Here is a 22,292-nt window from a genome sequence, read left to right on the forward strand (position 1 = left end):
CAAAATTCTTGTTTGTGACTTGTGGATTTCCTTAACTTCAGTTGGCAGTAAGGGGAAACATGAAGTTGAAAGTGAAGAATAAATCCTGAGATTGTAAAAGTAAATGCTAACTCATCGGGCTCAATCTTATTTTTTTGTGCTAAGTGTAAGTCATGTTGAGTTTGATAGAGTGATTCTCACTGCAAGGCTGAGTGATGCTTCTCGCTGTGTCATACCAAACTTGCACTGATAGTCTGGCCAATGTCCTTCTCTGTGATATTCACACACACACACAGTGGAACAGGTAATTTCAAGGACAATCATTTACATGCAGGCAACAGTCTATTAAACTGATAACTAAGTGATAGTGCAGTTCAGTGTAGCAGCACCAAGGCATTGGGAATTAATTGACTGGAGCCAAATTGGCGAAGGTTAGATTTAGCTTTTCTTTCCCGTTTGCCTTTCTAATTAGAAGGAGACAAAAAGATTTCTGTGGTCTGCTCTTTTGTTTTATTTTAGCATTAATAAGTGATGTGGTACACTGAAACAGGTCATGGTCGGGGAATTCTGTGGTAAGTAACTGGCCTCTGGCTTCCCAATTCACCATCAGGTGACTTTGGCTTTTATGATGAATATCACATCCTATGTCTGTCCCACACTTACATACCACATTCCTGGAGCAGTTCACCATTCGTTGGGCATCCTAAGATTGATTGGCATCACTGGCACCAGCGCCATCTTTACAAGTCTGATGTGCAGCCAGACAAATGATGCCAGTGCGGAGTTGTTGACATTCGCCATGGATTAGGCAGACATTTTGAGACCATGGTCCTACTGGATGCGATGGTAGACGGACCCAGAGTTTCTCTTCCCCTCGAAGTGATAGAGAAGGCCACAACACCAGAACATGCCAGATAACAAAGTGTGAAGCTGGATGAACACAGCAGGCCAAGCAGCATCTCAGGAGCACAAAAGCTGACGTTTCGGGCCTAGACCCTTCATCAGAGAGGGGGATGGGGAGACGGTTCTGGAATAAATAGGGAGAGAGGGGGAGGCGGACCGAAGATGGAGAGAAAAGAAGATAGGTGGAGAGGAGAGTATAGGTGGGGAGGTAGGGAGGGGATAGGGCAGTCCGGGGAAGACGGACAGGTCAAGGAGGCGGGATGAGGTAGTAGGTAGGAAATGGAGGTGCGGCTTGAGGTGGGAGGAAGGGATGAGTGAGAGGAAGAACAGGTTAGGGAAGCGGAGACAGGCTGGGCTGGTTTTGGGATGCAGTGGGGGGAGGGGACGAGCTGGGCTGGTTTTGTGATGCAGTGAGGGGAGGGGAAGAACTGGGCTGGTTTTGGGGTGCAGTGGGGGAAGGAGAGATTTTGAAACTTGTGAAGTCCACATTGATACCATTGGGCTGCTTCCCAAACCCCACTGCATCCCAAAACCAGCCCAGCCTGTCTCCACTTCCCTAACCTGTTCTTCCTCTCACCCATCCCTTCCTCCCACCTCAAGCCGCACCTCCATTTCCTACCTACTACCTCATTTCGCCTCCTTGACCTGTCCATCTTCCCCAGACTGACCTATTCCCTCCCTACCTCCCCACCTATACTCTCCTCTCCACCTATCTTCTTTTCTCTCCATCTTCGGTCCGCATCCCCCTCTCTCCCTATTTATTTCAGAACCCTCTCCCCATCCCCCTCTCTGATGAAGGGTCTAGGCCCGAAACGTCAGCTTTTGTGCTCCTGAGATGCAGCTTGGCCTGCTGTGTTCATCCAGCTCCACACTTTGTTATCTTGGATTCTCCAACATCTACAGTTCCCATTATCACCAGAACATGCCTGCCAGGCCCTCTCCTACTGCAGCCACCTCCCACCAAATCACATGCTCTAGCACTCTCACTAATACCTGTAACATCCTACAGATTTGCCCTCACCCACCCCAACCCATGATAACACTAACCCGGTATGTCATCAGTGTTGCCCATTCACTCACATGGGACACATCCCGATCTGCACTAACAGACATATCTGCATGACCCACTGTTATCTCCCATAATATCTGCCTCTCTCTCGTTTCAGAAGCAAAACAGTACACAATAGGTCTGAAATAATTATGCAACTCCTCACGCCTTATCTACAGATTATCCTGACTCTGACTGCCCTTAACAAGACCCGCACTGGTACTGAAAGCTGCCCTTGACTTACTGTGCCAGAATCCCGTGGGCAAATCCCCGATTGACAACCATGTCTTTATGTCTGCATTTGTTAAGTTTGCACTGAAGATATAGTAACATGAGTCTGATATATCTAGATGAGGTGGCCTGCAGAAAAGGTAAGGCAAAGCAATGCAGGGCAGGGATAGGGTCAGAGTGAGTTCGCTCTGTGTCAGGGAGATGTAGCTTGGTCCAGTCCATGGTTGGATGCATGTCCTGAGCTCTGCAGCATTGCAATGAATTTGTAGATGCAACCTGAGCTGTAGAACTGAAGTGCAGAAGCACCCTGTAAGTGGAATAGAGATGTGCCATGACAGTTCATAGAGGCGGTCACATATTAGATGCCAATGTCTGTGGATGTGGGATGCATGTGGCCAATGCCTATGGAGTGTGCCCAATAAGTTAGTGCCTGGAGTCCAACAAGCTTGATATTTTGAATCAAGTAGTCATTTGGCCCCATCAAGAGCCTGCTCTGGTTTCTGTGTCTTGTCTTCTGATGCCTCGTTTACGTGGTCAGTTTGCTAAAATTGCAACCGGCGCCAAATCGGACTGTTACCAAGCTGTATAACAAGCAATAAAAAGTATCAATTGCAAATTGCCATTGATTAGAGAGAATCTCATCATGCCCTTGGGACAAATGTGCACAAAAAGGAGTGAGTTAATCTTGATGTTGAGGCGGGATTCCCCAAAAATCTTGTCCAATTGTACCACTCATCTCGCTATAGGCCACCATGCACGGAGCCTGAGAAAACTATTGCATTAACTTGCTTTTTGTGAAATTTGTTCATAAAGTACTTGAGCATGTAGTATTCTAGACTTAATTAAAAGGGGCTCAGAGTGGAAAAGAGGCTACGCTGAGTTTGTGCAGGATATATAACATTTATAAAAGGCTAGTTGATTTGCATCATTAAAGTTGTTTACATGAGCAGGTAAGTGTGAAAATGAAGGAAAAGGATGGCAAAATTCAGGAACTTTTGAGGATGAGAAATTATGAGCTTGGTCAAAAAGATAAAAGAGGCATATATAAGGTTTCCTTGTAATTGTAATTTTGTTAAGTTCCTCTGTCTCTTCCACCTCCTGATTTATGGCTACTACTAAAATGTTTTATTATCTCTTGTGAAAAGGGAAGAAAAATATTTGCTCATTGGTGGGTGATTTTTAACTTTCTCTACATTGGCTGAGACTCACGTAATGCCAGGAGCTTGGATGGGGGACATTTTCAGGTAATCCAGGATGGTATGTTTAGAAATAATCTCTCATTAGCCCAACCAGGAAAGGGGTCATACTAAACCTGGTACTGGGGAGTAAGCCCAGTTAGGTGATTGAAGTCTCAGTGGAGGAGCATTTCAGGAGCAGTGACGATAATACTCTAAGTTTTAAGTTACTTATGGGTAAGTGAGGTATAGTCCTAGGATGAAAGTACTAAACAAGGGGAAAGCTAACTACCACAATATTAGGCAGGAACTGGGGAATGTGGATTGAGGGTGGCTATTTGAGGCCAAAGCTATATTTGGCATGTGGAAACCTTTCAAAAGCCATTTGATTAGAATTCAGGACCAGCGTGTTTCTGTGAAAAGATGGCAAGACTCAGGAACTTTGGATGATAACAGAAATTGAGAGTTGAATCAAAAAGAAAAAGGAGGCAATCATAATGTTTCAGAAACTAAAAGCAGACAGCGAACTTGAAGAATACAACATTTAAAAAGCCTCTGGATGGGTATATGAATAGGAAGGGTTGAGAGAGCTATGGGCCTCATGCTGCAAAATGGGATTAGATTAATTTAGGATATCTGGTTGGCATAGAAGAGTTTGGCCGAACGGTCTATTTCTGTGCTGTACATCTCTATGATTCTATGACTCTATAATACAAAGGTAGCAGGAAAGAACTCAAAGGACTTAGGAGGGCTAAGGGGAAGCAGACTTAAGGAACATCCCAAAGTATTTGTACATAAATATGGAACAAGACAATAACTTGTCAAAAAACTTCCTCAAAAAACTCAATCAAGTTTGTGAAATACCACCTCCCCCAAGCAAAGCCATGTTGCCTGACACTCATAAGCCTATACTTTTCCAAATATGATTAAATCCTGTCCCTAAGTATCTCCTCCAATAATTTCCCTATCATTGATTCAAGGCTCACAGATGTATAATTTTCCAGATTATCCCTGTTGGCCTTCCTCAACAATGGAGCAATGCTGGCTACTCTCCAGTCCTCTGGCTCTCTCCTGTGACTAAAGAGGATACAAAGATTTTGTACAAGGCCCCAGCAATTTCCTCACCTGCCTCCCTCAGCATTCTAGGATAGATCCCATCAGGTCCTGGGTACTTATCTGTCTTAATTCATTTCAAACCATCCAACACCTTCTCCCTTTTCATAATGACATGCCCAGAATATCAACATGTGCCTCCTGAGACTCACCATCCACTATGTCCTTCTCCTTTGTACATACCGATGCAAACTATAGGTAGTTATGCTGTAATGCACATTTCAATAATGCGAGTTGGCTGTAATGCGATTGATAAATAGTGGATTCTGTTTGGATAACACAAACTTTCTGCTGTACTGTATAGTGATTTTCTATCATGATTTCCCTATAGCAGAATTTTCCATAGCCTGAGGTCATGCAAAAATTAAACTATTGCTTTATAGGAAGACTACATGTACTCATTAAGATGCTCACCCACATCCTCTGGCTCTACACTTAAATTTCCTATTTTGACTTTGAGTGGACTTACTCAACTAGACCCTCTCTGATGAAGGGTCTAGGCCCGAAACGTCAGCTTTTGTGCTCCTGAGATGCTGCTTGGCCTGCTGTGTTCATCCAGCCTCACATTTTATTATCTTGGAATTCTCCAGCATCTGCAGTTCCCATTATCTCTGGCCCAATTAGTAAATCTGTAGATGACATATAGGTCGAGGAGCTGCGGATAGTGGGGTGGGGGGGGAGGTGGGATTGCCAGAGGGTACAGCAGGATATAGATAAGCAGGGGACTTCAGAGAAATCTAACTCAGTTAGTTAAAAAAGTTTCACTCAGTAAGTAGTTAGGGGACAAAATCTACCGCTGGGAATTGTGGTCAAGGCAGGTGTGATTGAGGCAGTCAAGAAGATATTGTTGATTTGAATGGAAAATTTGTGTAGGGTTACAGGGAGCAGGCGGGCAATTAGCATGAAAACAGAATGCTCAGAAAGCTGGTGCAGGCACAACGGGCTGAATGGCCTCCTTCTGGGCCTACGATAAAACATCTTCAATAACTTCTCATCTACAAAGTCGTACTTCCATTGCTTGATCACGTTGGCTGAAAAGTAAAGTTTTGAGGTTTTCTGTAATTCCAATGTGCCACTATATTTTAAGTGGATTACATAAATGATCTGGAGGAAGGTATAGATGGTCTACTTAGCAAGTTTGCAGACGACACTAAGATTGGTGGAGTAGCAGATAGTGAAAGGGACTGTCAGAGAATGCAGCAGAATATAGATAGATTGGAGAGTTGAGCGGAGAAATGGCAGATGGCGTTCAATCCAGGCAAATGCGAGGTGATGCATTTTGGAGAATCCAATTCAAGAGCGAACTATACAGTAAATGGAAAAGCCCTGGAGAAAATTAATGCACAGAGACATCTGGGTGTTCAGGTCCATTGTATCCTGAAGGTGACAATGCAGGTCGATAGAGTGGTCAAGAAACACACGGCATGCTTTTATTCATTGGACAGGGTATTGAGTACAAGAATTGGCAGGTCATGTTACCGTTGTATAGGACTTTGATTCGACCACATTTGGAATACCGCGTACAGTTCTGGTCGCCACATTACCAAAAGGATGTGCTTTGGAGAGGGTGCAGAAAAGGTTCACCAGGATGTTGCCTGGTATGGAGGGTGCTGGCTTTGAAGAGAGGTTGAGTACATTAGGATTATTTACATTAGAAAGACGGAGGTTGCGGGGTGACCTGATTGAGGTCTACAAAATCATGAGGGGTATAGACAGGGTAGAAAGCAAGAAGCTTTTTCCCAGAATGGGAGAATCAATTACTAGGGGTCACAATTTCAAGGTGAGAGGGGAAAAGTTTAAGGGAGATATGCGTGGAAAGTTTTTTACGCAGAGGGTGGTGGGCGCCTGGAACGCATTGCAGCGGAGGTGGTAGAAGCTGGCACGATAGTGTGATTTAAGATGTGTCTAGACAGATACATGAGTAGGGAGGGAGCAGAGAAATACAGATCCTTGGAAAATAGGTGACAGGTTTAGAGGATCTGGATCAGCGCAGGCTTGGAGGGCCAAAGAGCCTGTTCCTGTGCTGTAATTTTCTTTGTTCTTTGTTTGCTTTACTGTTAATGTTACAATTGAATGATGGCGACTTCCTACCGCTTACAGCATTCTTATTGCTACAAAATGGACAAACAAACATTAGAGGAGAGAGCTGGATAAGAGTCTATAATGAGGGTCTGTATCTAGCATTAAGAATCTCTGCAGTTAAATCACATATTGAGATATTTTAATTTGGTTTCGGCCTGGTATTGACGAGTTGAATGAAAGGAAAACTTCAGATTGTGAAGTGCAATGGAGACAGGGATTAAAAGTACGCAACAGCTTTCAGAAAAGAGTTGGGGTGTAATGGTCTTTGATGCGTGTGTCAGGAGAGGTCACCTTTTTCCCTTTTGTTAATCCATTTTGCAGATAGGAAAACTTTGGGACCACTAAAGAAGGACAAATTGTGTTCTATCAGTGATGCATTGCTGTTTCTATATGTCACTTATTTTGGTAAAGTCAGCAAACAGTGCAAGTGCAGATGGCACAGGAGGTACATTACCCCAAACCAATGATGCTGCTTCAATAGAATCTGCTGCCTTGGGCATGACAGCAGAGCATGATGTAACTGGGTTTGCGTTCAGCAGGGAAATGGCAACTTAGCTGCACCACCTGGCCATGATATACCTGCAGGGACAGCCATCTGTCAGATTTTGGTGGCAAAATAACTTACTTCGGACCTCAATGTATATGCTGTTGGATCTTCCAATCCCTCTCAGTGGGAAGCTCGGGATTTAATTAATGGACTACTTCTATTCTGGATGGTCAAACAATGACCATCTGCAAGATCTGATGAAAGCAAAGTCACTCAATTTTATCAGTGAGTTTGGTTTATAAGTTTATAAAGCATAGCTTTTGCATTGTTCCCTTGTATTCTGTGAACTTGGAAATATTGGTTGATTATTTGGATGAAGGAGAGCCATTATTTTGTGATTTATTTGATGATTGCCAATCTAACTGGCCAGTAGCAGGGGCTCCAGAAGCCCTACATCTGAGCTTAACTCTGATATGGGTATATCAGTATTAAAGATCTCCTTCAGGAACTCAGAAATATAGAGGCAGTAGCTGCTGCCATTTACACATGGTCGTGGGATTGCAAAAAACTGTTGTCATTCAGTAAAACCAATCACCTTCCCCTACCCTTTACTCCATAATGACCATGTTACAGATGTCAAATGAAGTCTCTAAATTGGTTGTTCTGCATGTCCCACTGGTAATATATGTCTGTTTCAATCGGCACAATGATACTTGGAGTTCTGTTGAATGTTGGTGAGCTTCTGGATCCAATGAGAAGCACTGGATTCTCCTTGTGGATACAAGAACGTCAGAAAGAGGAACAGAAGAATTAACTCCTTGAGTGTGCTCCACTATTCAGTAAACACACGGCTGAACACCTGGATCAAATCCACTTTCCTGCTTCATTCCCTTATATCCCTAGACTCAGTTGATAGACAGCAGAAGGACATCAATCTCTATTGATCAGAAATCACAATAAGCAGGTACTAGATGCATAACGACAGTAACTACTATATATATTACCATAAAAGGAACAGTTGGAGGTGGCATATCAGCATTGATTGAGGGTTGACTCAGTAATTGGAGGCAGAGAGCTGGGATAAAGGGTTTTTTTTCAGGTTGACAATCTGTAGCCAATGATGTGCCACTGGAATCAGTGCTGGGGCGCCAATTATTTACAACATGCATTAATAACGTGGATGAGGAAAGTGAATGTACCACAGCCAAGTTTGTGGATGACACAAAAATAGGTGGAAAGGTAAGTGATGAGGATGACACTAAGAGTCTGCAGAGGGATGTAGACAGGTTTATCAAATGGGCAAAAAACTTGACAAATCAAATATAATGTGGGGAAATGTCAGGTTATGCACTTTGGCAGGAAAAAATAGAGGAACTGAATTTTGGCTAAATGGAGAAAGACTGCAGAACACTACACCACAGGCGGATTTGGGAGACCTCATACCAGAATCCAAAAAGCTAGCATCCAAGTTCAGTAGGCAATTGGAATGTTGGCCTTTGTTTCTAAGGAAATGGAGTATAAAAATAGGGAGGTGTGAACAGCTTTAGTCTTCTTATCTATGGAAAAATATACTGGCACTGGAGGCAGTCCAGAGAAGGTTCATTAGGCTGATACCAGGTATGGAGATACTGTCCAATGACGAGAGGGTAGGTAGATTGACTGTTGTTGAGAGGTTCTTTCCCCTTGTGTGAAAGTCTAGAACCACATAGCATATTCTCAAAATAGGGGTTCACCCATTTAAAACAGAGATGAGGAGAAATTTCTTCTCTCTGATTGGAGTATATCAGTTGAATTTGTTTATCGCACAAGGCTGGGTCATATTCAAGGCTGACAGAGATTTTTAATAAGTAGTGGGATCAGGGTTATGGACAAAAGGCTGGAAAGTGGAGTTGAGGATTATCAAATCAGCAATGAACTAATTGAATAGCGCAGTAGATTTGATGGGCTAAATGGTCCACATCTTGTGGGCTTAACTAATTTGTATTCATGTACAATCACTATATACAGATACACTGATATAGTAAAGTGTGTACCATCAAATATTCTACCAATCAAGTTCTGTCCTTCAGTTTTACAATGATATTCTTACTTTATGTCTATGTTTCTTTTCTTCATGGAATTCCTTCCTGATTTCACACCACGCTGACTTGATCCATGACATCTTGCCACACTAGGGGGCAAATTTCTGTCCCAAATTCTGCTGTTGACACTGTCCGTCCATTACAATAGTGACTGATGCTTCTACAGTCTAGTCTCTGCATTGGACTTACTACATTTGTTTCAGACCCATCTTTAATTTTAGTAAAAACAGGCAAGACTCTGTCCTGGATAAGAAACCATGTGACATTCATTAGTGAGGCACATGTAAGAAATGTCACAAGCTTTCTTGGGGAGGTAACGGCCGAGTGGCATTGTCACTAGAAATAGTAATCCAAGAAATCAGCTAATGTTCTTGAGTCCTGGGTTCATCTCCTGCTGTGACAGATAAGTGAATTTGAATTCAATAAAGAATCTGGAATTGCAAGCCTAATGGTGACCTTGAAGCCATTGTTGATTGTCAGGGAAAACCCTTTGGTTCAGAAATGTCCTTTAGGGAAGAAAACCTGCCATCCTTACCTGGTTTGGCCTACATGTGACTCCAGACCCACAGCAATGTGGTTGACTGTTAATAGTCCCCAGGGCAACAAATGCCTGTCTGGCCAGTGACACACATATCCAATGGATGAATTAATAAAAGGTGTTGTTTTCAGCAATCCCTGCTTAGACAAAGATATAGAGATAACAAAGTGTAGAGGTGAATGAACACAGCAGGCCAAGCAGCATCAGAGGAGCAGGAAGGCTGATGTTTCAGGCCTAGACCCTTCTCCAGAAAAAAGAAAAAGGGTCCACGTCCAAAACGTCAGCCTTCCTGCTCTTCTGATGCTGCTTGGCCTGCTGTATTCGTCCAGCTCTACACCTTGTTATCTCAGATTCTCCAGCATCTGCAGTTCCTTAGTCAAAGATATATTGTGATGAATCACAAGACTATAAACCATACACACCTTTGAATTTGTTTGCCGGTCATTAACTTAATGAATAACAAGTATTTCCTTCATTTTTCTCATACACCCATAAAACTAATGTTCTGTTCAATGTTTCTTTTTCCAGATAAATTGAACACACTTTCTTCGTTCATTGGTCCATTCAAGTATTTCAGCCCTGGTTTGGAAAATACAGAGGATGAGGACAATCTGAGTAAGTCTCATTTCCCTTTTAATGAGTAAATTGCTAATAGTATCTCAATGAAATGAAAACAGAGCTTCATTCACAGACAAACCCTTGGCACAATCGGTTGAAATAGCAGACTTGGGAATGTGTGATAAAACACTAAACCAATCAGCTTAATTTTCAAACACTTTTGTTCACTTTTTTTTAAACATGTGCAAGTTATTCTATCCAACACCACAGACTAACAGTCACGAAAGGCAAGATCAAGCAGTAAAAAGCCCATCCATACAGATAGAGACCATCTGGTTGTGAAGGCAATACACTCAGTAGCAGTCGGCCATATGTTCAAGTTTATAAAAATGAACAAAAACAGCTGCCATGAAGCGTAAAACGGAGAGTTTAGAACTGAATGCATTAACTAACAAAATTATTATAATGCCTCTTAACACAAATACTTGTGTGGCCAAGTGGCTAAATACATAGCCTCATGTGATGACCCATTCAGAAGACTCCAGCTTTGTTTGCCAGTCAGTATGAAGTTGGTTGAAGTATTGGTAAAGTCAACAGTGTGGAGAAGACTCCCACTTTAATCACTGGGCCATGAATCTACTGTAGACATTCACATTCTAGGCAAATACACAAATTGTTGGAGGCTGTTAGCAACTGGTAGACAGTGTCCCTGCAAGAACCAATACCTTCAAGAGGGAAGAAAATGAGCAAATGTGAAATTCATTATCATATTTTAAGAGCATTTACAATACTTGCATACCATCTAGCAAATAAAAATTGTTCAGTATGGCATTTATGCTGCCCAATAAGTTTATCCGTATGATTTCCTTAGTTTAACTGGCTCACTCAGGGGATAAATTTTGTCTTCTGTAAATTGGCTACAATCTAATAGTTGCTCGCATCAAGCACTCTTGGGCCTCTCACTTCTCTTTTGAAATTGTGTGACGTTCTAAGGGAGCAAATCCAAGCTGTTTTCAAATGCAGATTATTCTTCTTAAACCTTTCCAACCTGTTTCCTCCATACCCACCCCCAAGCATCAAACAAAACAAGCCTAATATCTTCTACCACTAAGACTAAATTCATTCATTCGGCTGCTTCTGCTGTCCTCCTTTTCCATCATTACCAAGCCGAACCTCCTCATCATGCTCCTTCCTGCCATAGCCCTGAAGCCATGTGTCTCAGTCTAGATTCTCTTTCTCTCCCATCATTTGATCTCTGAGCTTATCTCATAAATGAGATCCACCTCTTGCTTCTTCATGTGAATGTCACTAAACAAAACTACTCTGTCTTTTGTTACAACACGAAGAAAGCAGACCAGACCAAATCAGATTCACTGACACTAGACACAGTGAAATTAAAACATTCATTAGCCCTCAAAATGTACAATTATTCCAAACCAGACTACAAATAACAAATCTTAGGCACCAAGTTCATAACTTAAACAAGCCTTAATAATTTATTCTTAATAATATACCTTCAGCAGAATACAGATGAAAATAAGGCTGTCTAAATAACATCTATGATCTAAGCCCCCAATCTTCTTTGAATATAGTCCACCACTCACACACAGACAGATACAGTTAAGGTATAAAAATAAATTGCAAATTGTCAGTTCAATGAATTCCATTCCTTCATGAAATCTGATGGGTTACGTTACAGGCCCATAGGACTGTATCATGCTTGAATTCCGAAGTCAAGAAAAACGGCATCCACAGACCTTCGGAGAATTGTCCTTATTTGTCGTAGGCTGGGGTTCTTTTCTCAGGACCCTCAGCATTCCAATAACTGCAGATCAACTAGAGGGAGCAAAACCAAACGACCTAGAGGGCAGCTTCCAAAGAAACTCTGTCTCCTGTCTAAAAACTCAGTCAAAACAGTTCACCCTATGTATTCAAAGAAAATCCCTACAGTGTGGAAACAGGCCCATACCAAACCTCAGAACATCCCACCCAGACCCATCCTCTATAAGCCACCTAATCTACCCTTCCCTTGTACCATGGGCTATTTAACAATGCCAATCCACTTACACTACACATCTTTGGACTTTGGGAGAAAACCAGAGCACCCGGAGGGGACCCACACAGTGAACATGCAAACTCCACACAAACAGTCACCTGAGGCTGGAATTGAAGCCGGGACCCTGGCGCTGTGAGGCAGCAGTGCTAACCACTGAGCCACCGTGCCGCCCCAATATTTTCTCTGATATTTTTTATGCTTGGCTGTAGAGAACCAATTTTTTTTTCTTGATTGACCAATTCAATATCCAACCAGCCACCAGTCCCTGAGCATAACAACATTTCAGTGCCAGTTTGTCTACAGTATTCTTCAACCAGTAATAAACTGCAGCATCTTTCCAGACCAGTTCAAGAACATCAGCCTTTTGTTCTCTTCTTTCTCTAAAAAAAGGGTCCGATTTAAAGTTCAAATCTCAACTGCAACTCACAGTTTTTTAGATTAGATTCCCTACAGTGTGGAAACAGGCCCTTCAGCCCAACAAATCCACACTGCGCCTTGAAATATCCCACTCAGACCCAGACCCATCCCGCTATAACCCACACACCCCTGAACACTATGGGCAATTTAGCATGGCCAATCCACCTAGCCTGCACATCTTTGGACTGTGGGAGAAAACCGGAGCACCCGGAGGAAACCCAAGCAGACATGGGGAGAATGTGCAAACTCCACACAGTCACCTGAGGCTGGAATTGAACCTGGGTCCTTGGTGCTGTGAGGCTGCAGTGTTAACCACTGAGCCACCGTGCCACCCCAGTTCCAAACCAAAAAATGAGAAAAATAAAAGTTCAATAAAGATGATCTTAACACTTTCCTCTACTGCTCAGTTGACTGATGCGAATCTGCTCTCAGTTGTTCAATCATAGCTAAGGCATCTCCAGTAATGGATACTCTCACTCACTTGCAGCATTGCTGATAGATTCCTGTACAGAAATATCCATATTTCTTCCAATTTCTTCCCTAGATTTTATCATTCAAAAACATGAGTTGCAGTTGGAATCACCTTCTACATATTTGCTGATACCACCATCAACCTGTTCACTATCGCTTTTGACATTGCCTCTGCAAGTCCAATTTGCTGTCTGGCATGAGATGCAGTTTAATTGAGTTAAACACCAGGAGGAATGAAGCTATCACATTAATCTGTGTCACAAAACCCAGATCCTTTCCACCAATTCCAATCTCCTGCCAGTAACGTTCATACTTCACCTGCTGTGTCTTATTTATCTAGAGCTGACCTTCTGATAATATGCTCCCTTCAGCACAAAGACGCTCTCATCCCCAAGTAACATTGCCCAAGTCGTAGGAGTACCCAGTCTGACTTTCAAAGGGGCACTTGTAACTGGCAAACCTCACAGAAATCCTAGAGGAGTTAACATACAAAGGTAGATGGGTGAGATACAATGGATATATTACAAGGACATCAGGGAAGGTTTCAACAAATATCAACATACCACAGAAGGAAGCCATTTGGTCCATTACATGTGTTCCAAGGGGAAAAAGGTCAATTTAGCCCTAATCCCCGTTTACAACAATTATGTCTGCAATTCTACAGGTTAGGATAAATCATTCTCATTATCTATTCATTCTCTTCGAAAGAAGTCTGTAAAATTATGAGATAAATGGATAGCGTTGACAGTCAGAATCTTTTTCCCAGAGTTAAAATGTCAAATACTAGGGGGGATGCATTTAAGGTGAGGGGGGAAAGTTCAAAGGAGATGTGAGGGGCACAGAGAGTGATAGGAATCTGGAAGGCACTCCAAGGGGTGGTGGCAGAGACAGATACGATAGGGGCATTTAAGGGACTTTTAGATAAACACATGAATATGCAAGAAATAGAGGGATACATATCGAAATGCACATCCTTCCAAATCTTCTAACTTGCTGTCTTTCATTGTTTCATGGGTTGTGGCCATCCCTGCCTGAACCAGGATTTGCTAACTCATCTGAAACCACCCTTTATCCAAGTGGTTTGACATACTATTTCAGAGGCCAGTTAAGAGTCAACATTACTGTGGGCCTAGATTAAAATGTATACAGGACAAGGGCAATTTCTTTTCCCGAAAGAATATTAATGAACCAGAGATAACACAATGTGGACCTTGAGGTCCAACGGATCAAGCAGCATCAGAGGAGGAGGAAAATTAATGTTTTGGTTCGGGACTCTTCTTCAGAAGATCAGTTGTTACAAGTGATGATAACAGCATGGACACAAGTGGCCTTCAATTCCAGATTTTATCATTTGAAATTAAATTTCACCAGCTCCTGTGGGGTCACTGGAGTAGTAGTCTACCTGTGAGCACTAGTCCAGTTGCATTACGAGTATGCCAACATCCCTTTCAAGCAATGAGTTTCAAAGGCCCGAAACATCAGCTTTTGTGCTCCTAAGATGCAGCTTGGCCTGCTGTGTTCAACCAGCTCCTCATGTTTTGATCTCAGTTGCTGCTATTACTGACAAGTCAAATCCCAGACAGGGAACTGGCTTGCTAGATTACATTTTTATTTGATGTGGTTTTAATGAAGTGTTTTCACACTGAACCATAAGCACACAAACACTGCAGATTTTACTTTAACAAAGAAATGGTAGTTTATGACAAAAGACACAAAGAGGAAATAGAATAATCCAAACCATCTACTTACGATGAAAATGCAAAGGTTTTAAACACACAGTGAAATGATAACTGCATTAATCCCAAAACATCCCTTAAATTGAAAGGAAACAAAGCAGCTTTGGTGTTGCACCAAATATACAATTCCTGGTACAGTTCTCAAATCACAGCCCGTATAGTAATCACACTAGAATTAATGTATCTAACATGTTGGTAGGTTTAAGTGACTTGCAACTTCAATTAAAATTGCAGATGGCATCTTCTAGGAGCTGTCAAATATTTAAGTTTTGACATGCTCACTTAATTAACCATTTCCAGGTTCTTACCACTTCTGGTCTGGAACTAACACTAACTTTAACTCCAAAGGAATCTGGTTTATTTTATCTGTCATTCTCTTTCCAAGAACACTGCATTATACAAATATCCTGTGGTAAGGTCTTCACATTGCTAACCCACTCAAAATCAAAAGTGAAAGCCAAAATTCTCTCAGTTATGGCAGTTGCCTTAAATTTAACAAAAAAAGATTCCAGTGCTCTCCAGAAGATCACTGAGGCCCTATTATTTATCACGTCCTGTTGAAAACACTCTAGAATGAACAAAAGTCCATTAGTGTATTCGTCCACTGTATAGCCAGCCTTCAAAAATTGTTTATAAAATAAGTTGTCATGGGTGCAGAAATACTTGCGTGTATAATTACCCTCAAACACACAGAAAAGTTACTAACCCAAACCAGAAATCCAAGCTTGCAGCAACTAACATTGGGTGGCATGGTGGCTCAGCGTTTAGCTGCTTCTGCTTTTACTGTTTCACAGTGCCAGGGACTCAGGTTTGATTCCAGTCCCGTGTGACCGGGTGCTCTAGTTCCCTCCTACAGTCCAAAGATGTGCAGGTTAGGTGGATTGCCCATGCTAAATTGCCCGTAGTGTGCAGGTTAGGTGGATTGCCCATAGTGTGCAGGTTAGGTGGATTGCCCATGCTAAATTGCCCATAGTGTGCAGGTTAGGTGGATTGCCCATAGTGTGCAGGTTAGGTGGACTGCCCATGCTAAATTGCCCATAGTGTCTAGCAATGCGCAGGCTAGGTGGGTTAGCCATAGGAAATGCAGGGTTACAGGAATAGGGTAGGAGGGCTGTTCCAGTGGGATGTTCTTCATAGGGTTGGTGTGGACTCATTGGGCCAAATAGCCTGCTTCCACACTGTAGGAATTCTCTGATTCTATTGGATTGAAAATTGTACATATAAATTACAGTTTGCATCACACTCAACTGTCCTCTGATCCTTCTAGTAATTGCTTTAACTCTGTGTCCCCTGGTAATGAGGTACATGGCATAATATTAGAGATTATGCTATAAAATGAAGAATTATGAAATTATAGGGAGAATAGCAAACTGGATTAAACGACATAGAAGGGAGGAAACAGAGAGTAGGATTTGAAGTTCAGAGATTATACCAAACAAAGAGGCTTAGTTAATTCTGTACAAAGCTGAGGAATGCTAGAAAAGGAGCTAGGATGAAATAAATTTCCAGAACAGTGGCAGACGGAATTCAGAAATGGTAATTTTCTGACTAATTTTGGCACAAAAAGCATGAATTATACTCAGAATTAATCACGTTGAGCAGAGACAGTTTGGAACACAAATTCATTGGATTTAGAAGTAGCATGTCAGGTTCATAAAGTCGGAAACAAGATTCTATGTTAAAAATCAAATATAAAGTTTGGAAGATAATGACAATTTGATATAAAACCTGAATAACACCTCAGTTAGAGTATGTATTACTCAGCTCACAGTAATGGGCTTGATATTACTTGCAAGATAAAGAGGCTTTAGATAAAGTAAAGGCTGACTTTTACCATAGGCTGGGGAACCTGGAAGCATGGAAGCTGAGAAAATAAAAGCAGGAGTAGATCATTTGACCTTGCTCACCCATTCAATATGATTATGGCTGATCATTCAGCTCAGTACCCTGTTCCTGATCTCTCCTCATACTCTTTGATCAGTATTACCTCCAAGCCATGTCTAACTCATCCTTGAAAACATTCAATAATTTGGCATCAAATATTTTTGCACCCAGAGATTTCCAAAGGCTCACCACTCTTTGGGTGAAGATATTGCTCCTCAATTCGGTCCTAACTGACTGAACAAGTAACCTTACACTGTGACCTCTGTTTCTGGAAAGCAGTGGTTCGGAATCTCAGATTTGAATGTCCATAAACTCCTTTTTTAGGTTAGATTAGATTCCCTACAGTGTGGAAGCAGGCCATTCGGCCCAACAAGACCACACCGCCCCTTGAAGCATCCCACTTAGTCCCATTCATCTATAATCCACACACCCCTGAACACTATGGGCAATTTAGCATGCCCGATCCATCTACCCTGCACATCTTTGGACTGTGGGAGGATACCAGAGCACCTGGAGGAAACCCACGCAAACAAGGGGAGAATGTGCAAACTCCACACAGGCAGTCGCCCAAGGCTGGGATCGAACCCGGGTCCCTGGCGCTGTGAGGCTGCAGTGCTAACCACTGAGCCACCGTGCCGCCAAATCACAGAGACAGGCATGAAATGAAGGACACTGGAGGAGGTGGGTGCTGTCAGTCATTGACTCCGAGACAATCAAGGAGCTCAGCAAAAAGATTAAGTTCCTGTCAGGCCACACAGGCTGGACCTTTCATTTGGCTGATTGACAGCACATAGGCAGCCACACAGGCCCATCGGCAATGTTCTGTGTAAGAACTCACAAGCCCTAATACAGTCCTACTTCCTATTGCCTAAACCTGCACTGCAGCCTTCTGCAGGGTGGGCTACTCTTCCAGCTGCGCTCTGCTCCACAAACTGCAAAATGCCATTGACCCAAGAAAATAGCCTTTGAAATCGCAAAGCAGTGCTGTTGGAAAACCTTGCCATTCACAAGGCATTGTCAGAGATCAATGAGACAGTATATCAGAGGGAGAGTCAGTGACACACTGTATCAGAGGGAGGGTCAGTGACACACTGTTTCAGAGGGAGGGTCTGTAAGACATTGTATCAGAGAGAGGGTCAGTGACACACTGTATCAGAGGGAGAGTCAGTGACACACTGTATCAGAGGGAGGGTCAGTGACACACTGTATCAGAGGGAGGGTCAGTAATACACTGTATCAGAGGGAGGGTCAGTGACACACTGTATCAGAGGGAGGGTCAGTAAGACACTGTATCAGAGGGACGGTTAGTAAGACACTATATCAGAGGGAGAGTAAGTGACACACTGTATCAGAGGGAGGGTCAGTAAGACACTGTATCAGAGGGAGGGTCAGTGACACACTGCATCAGAGGGAGGGTCAGTAAGAGACTGTATCAGAAAGAGGATCAGGAAGACACTGTATCAGAGGGAGGATCAGTAAGAGACTGTGTCAGAGGGAGGGACAGTGACACACTGTATCAGAGGGAGGGTCAGTGACACACTGTATCAGAGAGAGGGGCAGTAAGACACTGTATCAGAGGGAGAGTCAGAGACACACTGTATCAGAGGGAGGGTCAGTAAGACACTGTATCAGAGAGAGGGTCAGTGACACACTGTATCAGAGGGAGGGTCAGTGACACACTGTATCAGAGGGAGGATCAGTGACACACTGTATCAGAGAGAGGGTCAGTGACACAATGTATCAGAGGGAGAGTCAGTAAGACACTGTATCAGAGGGAGGGTCAGTGACACACTGTATCAGAGGGAGGATCAGTGACACACTGCATCAGAGGGAGGGTCAGTCACACACTGTATCAGAGGGAGGGTCAGTAAGACACTGTATCAGAGGGAGGGTCAGTGACATACTGTATCAGAGGGAGGGTCAGTGACACACTGTATCAGAGGGAGGGTCAGTAAGACACTGTATCAGAGGGAGGGTCAGTGACACACTGTATCAGAGGGAGGGTCAGTAAGACACTGTATCAGGGGGAGAGTCAGTGACACACTGTATCAGAGGGAGGGTCAGTGACACACTGTATCACAGGGAGGGTCAGTAAGACACTGTCTCAGAGGGTGGATCAGTAGGACACTGTATCAGAGGGAGGGTCGATAAGACACTGTATCAGAGGGAGGGTCAGTGACACACTCTATCAGAGGGAGGGTCAGTAAGACACTGTATCAGAGGGAGGGTCAGTAAGACACTGTATCAGAGGGAGGGTCAGTGACTCACTGTATCAGAGGGAGGGTCAGTGAAACACTGTATCAGAGAGAGGATCAGGAAGACACTGTATCAGAGGGAGGATCAGTAAGAGACTGTATCAGAGGGAGGGTCAGTGACACACTGTATCAGAGAGAGGGGCAGCAAGACACTGTATCAGAGGGAGAGTCAGTAGGACACTGTATCAGAGGGAGGGTCAGTGACTCACTGTATTAGAGGGAGGGTCTGTGACACACTGTATCAGAGAGAGGGTCAGTAAGACACTGTATCAGAGGGAGGGTCAGTGACACACTGTATCAGAGGGAGGGTCAGTAAGACACTGTATCAGAGGGAGGGTCAGTGACATACTGTATCAGAGGGAGGGTCAGTGACACACTGTATCAGAGGGAGGGTCAGTAAGACACTGTATCAGAGGGAGGGTCAGTAACACACTATATCAGAGGGAGGGTCAGTAAGACACTGTATCAGAGGGAGGGTCAGTGACTCACTGTATCAGAGGGAGGGTCAGTGACACACTGTATCAGAGAGAGGGTCAGTGACACACTGTATCAGAGGGAGGGTCAGTGACACACTGTATCAGAGGGAGGGTCAGTAAGACACTGTATCAGAGAGAGGATCAGGAAGACACTGTATCAGAGGGAGGATCAGTAAGAGACTGTATCAGAGGGAGGGTCAGTGACACACTGTATCAGAGGGAGGGTCAGTAAGACACTGTATCAGAGGGAGGGTCAGTGACACACTGTATCAGAGGGAGAGTCAGTAGGACACTGTATCAGAGGGAGAGTCACTGACACACTGTATCAGAGGGAGGGTCAGTAAGACACTGTATCAGAGGGAGCGTCAGTGACACACTGTATCAGAGGGAGGGTCAGTAAGACACTGTATCAGAGAGAGGGTCAGTGACACACTGTATCAGTGGGAGGGTCAGAGACACACTGTATCAGAGGGAGGGTCAGTGACACACTGTATCAGAGGGAGGATCAGTGACACACTGTATCAGAGGGAGGATCAGTGACATACTGTATCAGAGAGAGGGTCAGTGACACAATGTATCAGAGGGAGAGTCAGTATGACACTGTATCAGAGGGAGGGTAAGTGACACACTGTATCAGAGGGAGGGTCAGTGACACACTGTATCAGAAGGAGGGTCAGTAAGACACTGTATCAGAGGGAGTGTCAGTGACACACTGTATCAGAGTGAGGGTCAGTAAGACACTGTATCAGGGGGAGAGTCAGTGACACACTGTATCAGAGGGAGGGTCAGTGACACACTGTATCAGAGGGAGAGTCAGTGACACACTGTATCAGAGGGAGGATTAGTAAGACACTGTATCAGAGGGAGGGTCAGTAAGACACAGTATCAGAGGGAAGGTCAGTGACACACTGTATCAGAGGGATGGTCGATAAGACACTGTATCAGAGGGAGGGTCAGTGACACACTGTATCAGAGGGAGGGTCAGTAAGACACTGTATCAGAGGGAGGGTCGATAAGACACTGTATCAGAGGGAGGGTCAGTGACACACTGTATCAGAGGGAGGGTCAGTAAGACACTGTATCAGAGGGAGAGTCAGTAAGACACTGTATCAGAGGGAGGGTCAGTGACACACTGTACAGAGAGAGGGTCAGTAAGACACTGTATCAGAGGGAGGGTCAGTGACTCACTGTATCAGAGGGAGGGTCAGTGACACACTGTATCAGAGGGAGGGTCAGTAAGACACTGCATCAGAGGGAGAGTCAGTAAGACACTGTATCAGAGGGAGGGTCAGTCGCACACTGTATCAGCGGGAGGGTCAGTAAGACACTGTATCAGAGGGAGGGTCAGTAAGACCCTGTATCAGAGGGAGGGTCAGTAAGACACTGTGTCAGAGGGAGGGTCAGCATGACACTGTATCAAAGGGAGGGACAGTAAGACACTGTATCAGAGGGAGGGTCAGTGACACACTGTATCAGACGGAGGGTCAGTAAGACACTGTATCAGGGGGAGAGTCAGTGACACACTGTATCAGAGGGAGGGTCAGTGACACACTGTATCAGAGGGAGAGTCAGTGACACACTGTATCACAGGGAGGGTCAGTAAGACTCTGTCTTAGAGGGTGGATCAGTAGGACACTGTATCAGAGGCAGGGTCGATAAGACACTGTATCAGAGGGAGGGTCAGTGACACACTCGATCAGAGGGAGGGTCAGTAAGACACTGTATCAGAGGGAGGGTCAGTAAGACACTGTATCAGAGGGAGGGTCAGTGACTCACTGTATCAGAAGAAGGGTCAGTGACACACTGTATCAGAGAGAGAGGGTCAGTGAGACACTGTATCAGAGGGAGGGTCAGTGACACACTGTATCAGAGGGAGGGTCAGTAAGACACTGTATCAGAGAGAGGATGAGGAAGACACTGTATCAGAGGGAGGATCAGTAAGTGACTGTATCAGAGGGAGGGTCAGTGACACACTGTATCAGAAAGAGGGGCAGTAAGACACTGTATCAGAGGGAGAGTCAGTAGGACACTGTATCAGAGGGAGAGTCAGTGACACACTGTATCAGAGGGAGGGTCAGTAAGACACTGTATCAGAGGGAGGGTCAGTGACACACTGTATCAGAGGGAGGGTCAGTAAGACACTGTATCAGAGAGAGGGTCAGTGACGCACTGTATCAGTGGGAGGGTCAGAGACACACTGTATCAGAGGGAGGGTCAGTGACACACTGTATCAGAGGGAGGATCAGTGACACACTGTATCAGAGGGAGGATCAGTGACAAACTGTATCAGAGAGAGGGTTGATAAGACACTGTATAAGAGGCAGGGTCAGTAAGACACTGTATCAGAGGGAGGGTCAGTGACACACTGTATCAGAGGGAGGATCAGTGACACACTGTATCAGAGGGAGGGTCAGTGACACACTGTATCTGAGGGAGGGTCAGTAAGACACTGTATCAGAGGGTGGGGCAGTGACATACTGTATCAGAGGGAGGGTCAGTGACACTCTGTATCAGAGGGAGGGTCATTAAGACACTGTATCAGAGGGAGGGTCAGTGACACACTGTATCAGAGGGAGGGTCAGTAAGACACTGTATCAGGGGGAGAGTCAGTGACACACTGTATCAGAGGGAGGGTCAGTGACACACGGTATCAGAGGGAGAGTCAGTGACACACTGTATCACAGGGAGGGTCAGTAAGACACTGTCTCAGAGGGTGGATCAGTAGGACACTGTATCAGAGTGAGGGTCGATAAGACACTGTATCAGAGGGAGGGTCAGTGACACACTGTATCAGAGGGAGGA

General features: G+C 44.1%; 1 protein-coding gene across 2 annotated transcripts in view; it reads left to right on the top strand.

Moving 5' to 3' along the window:
• Positions 1-22,292, top strand: part of adarb2 (adenosine deaminase RNA specific B2 (inactive)) — a 723,544-nt gene that overhangs the window by 348,062 nt on the left and 353,190 nt on the right. For both annotated transcript variants that reach the window (XM_048523584.2, XM_048523576.2), the window contains one exon: positions 10,166-10,252. In XM_048523584.2, the coding sequence (XP_048379541.1) occupies positions 10,166-10,252 (87 nt within the window). The remainder of the gene's footprint in view (positions 1-10,165; positions 10,253-22,292) is intronic.

The sequence above is a fragment of the Stegostoma tigrinum genome, chromosome 2 (assembly GCF_030684315.1).
Source record: "Stegostoma tigrinum isolate sSteTig4 chromosome 2, sSteTig4.hap1, whole genome shotgun sequence".
In the NCBI taxonomy this organism is placed as follows: domain Eukaryota; kingdom Metazoa; phylum Chordata; class Chondrichthyes; order Orectolobiformes; family Stegostomatidae; genus Stegostoma; species Stegostoma tigrinum.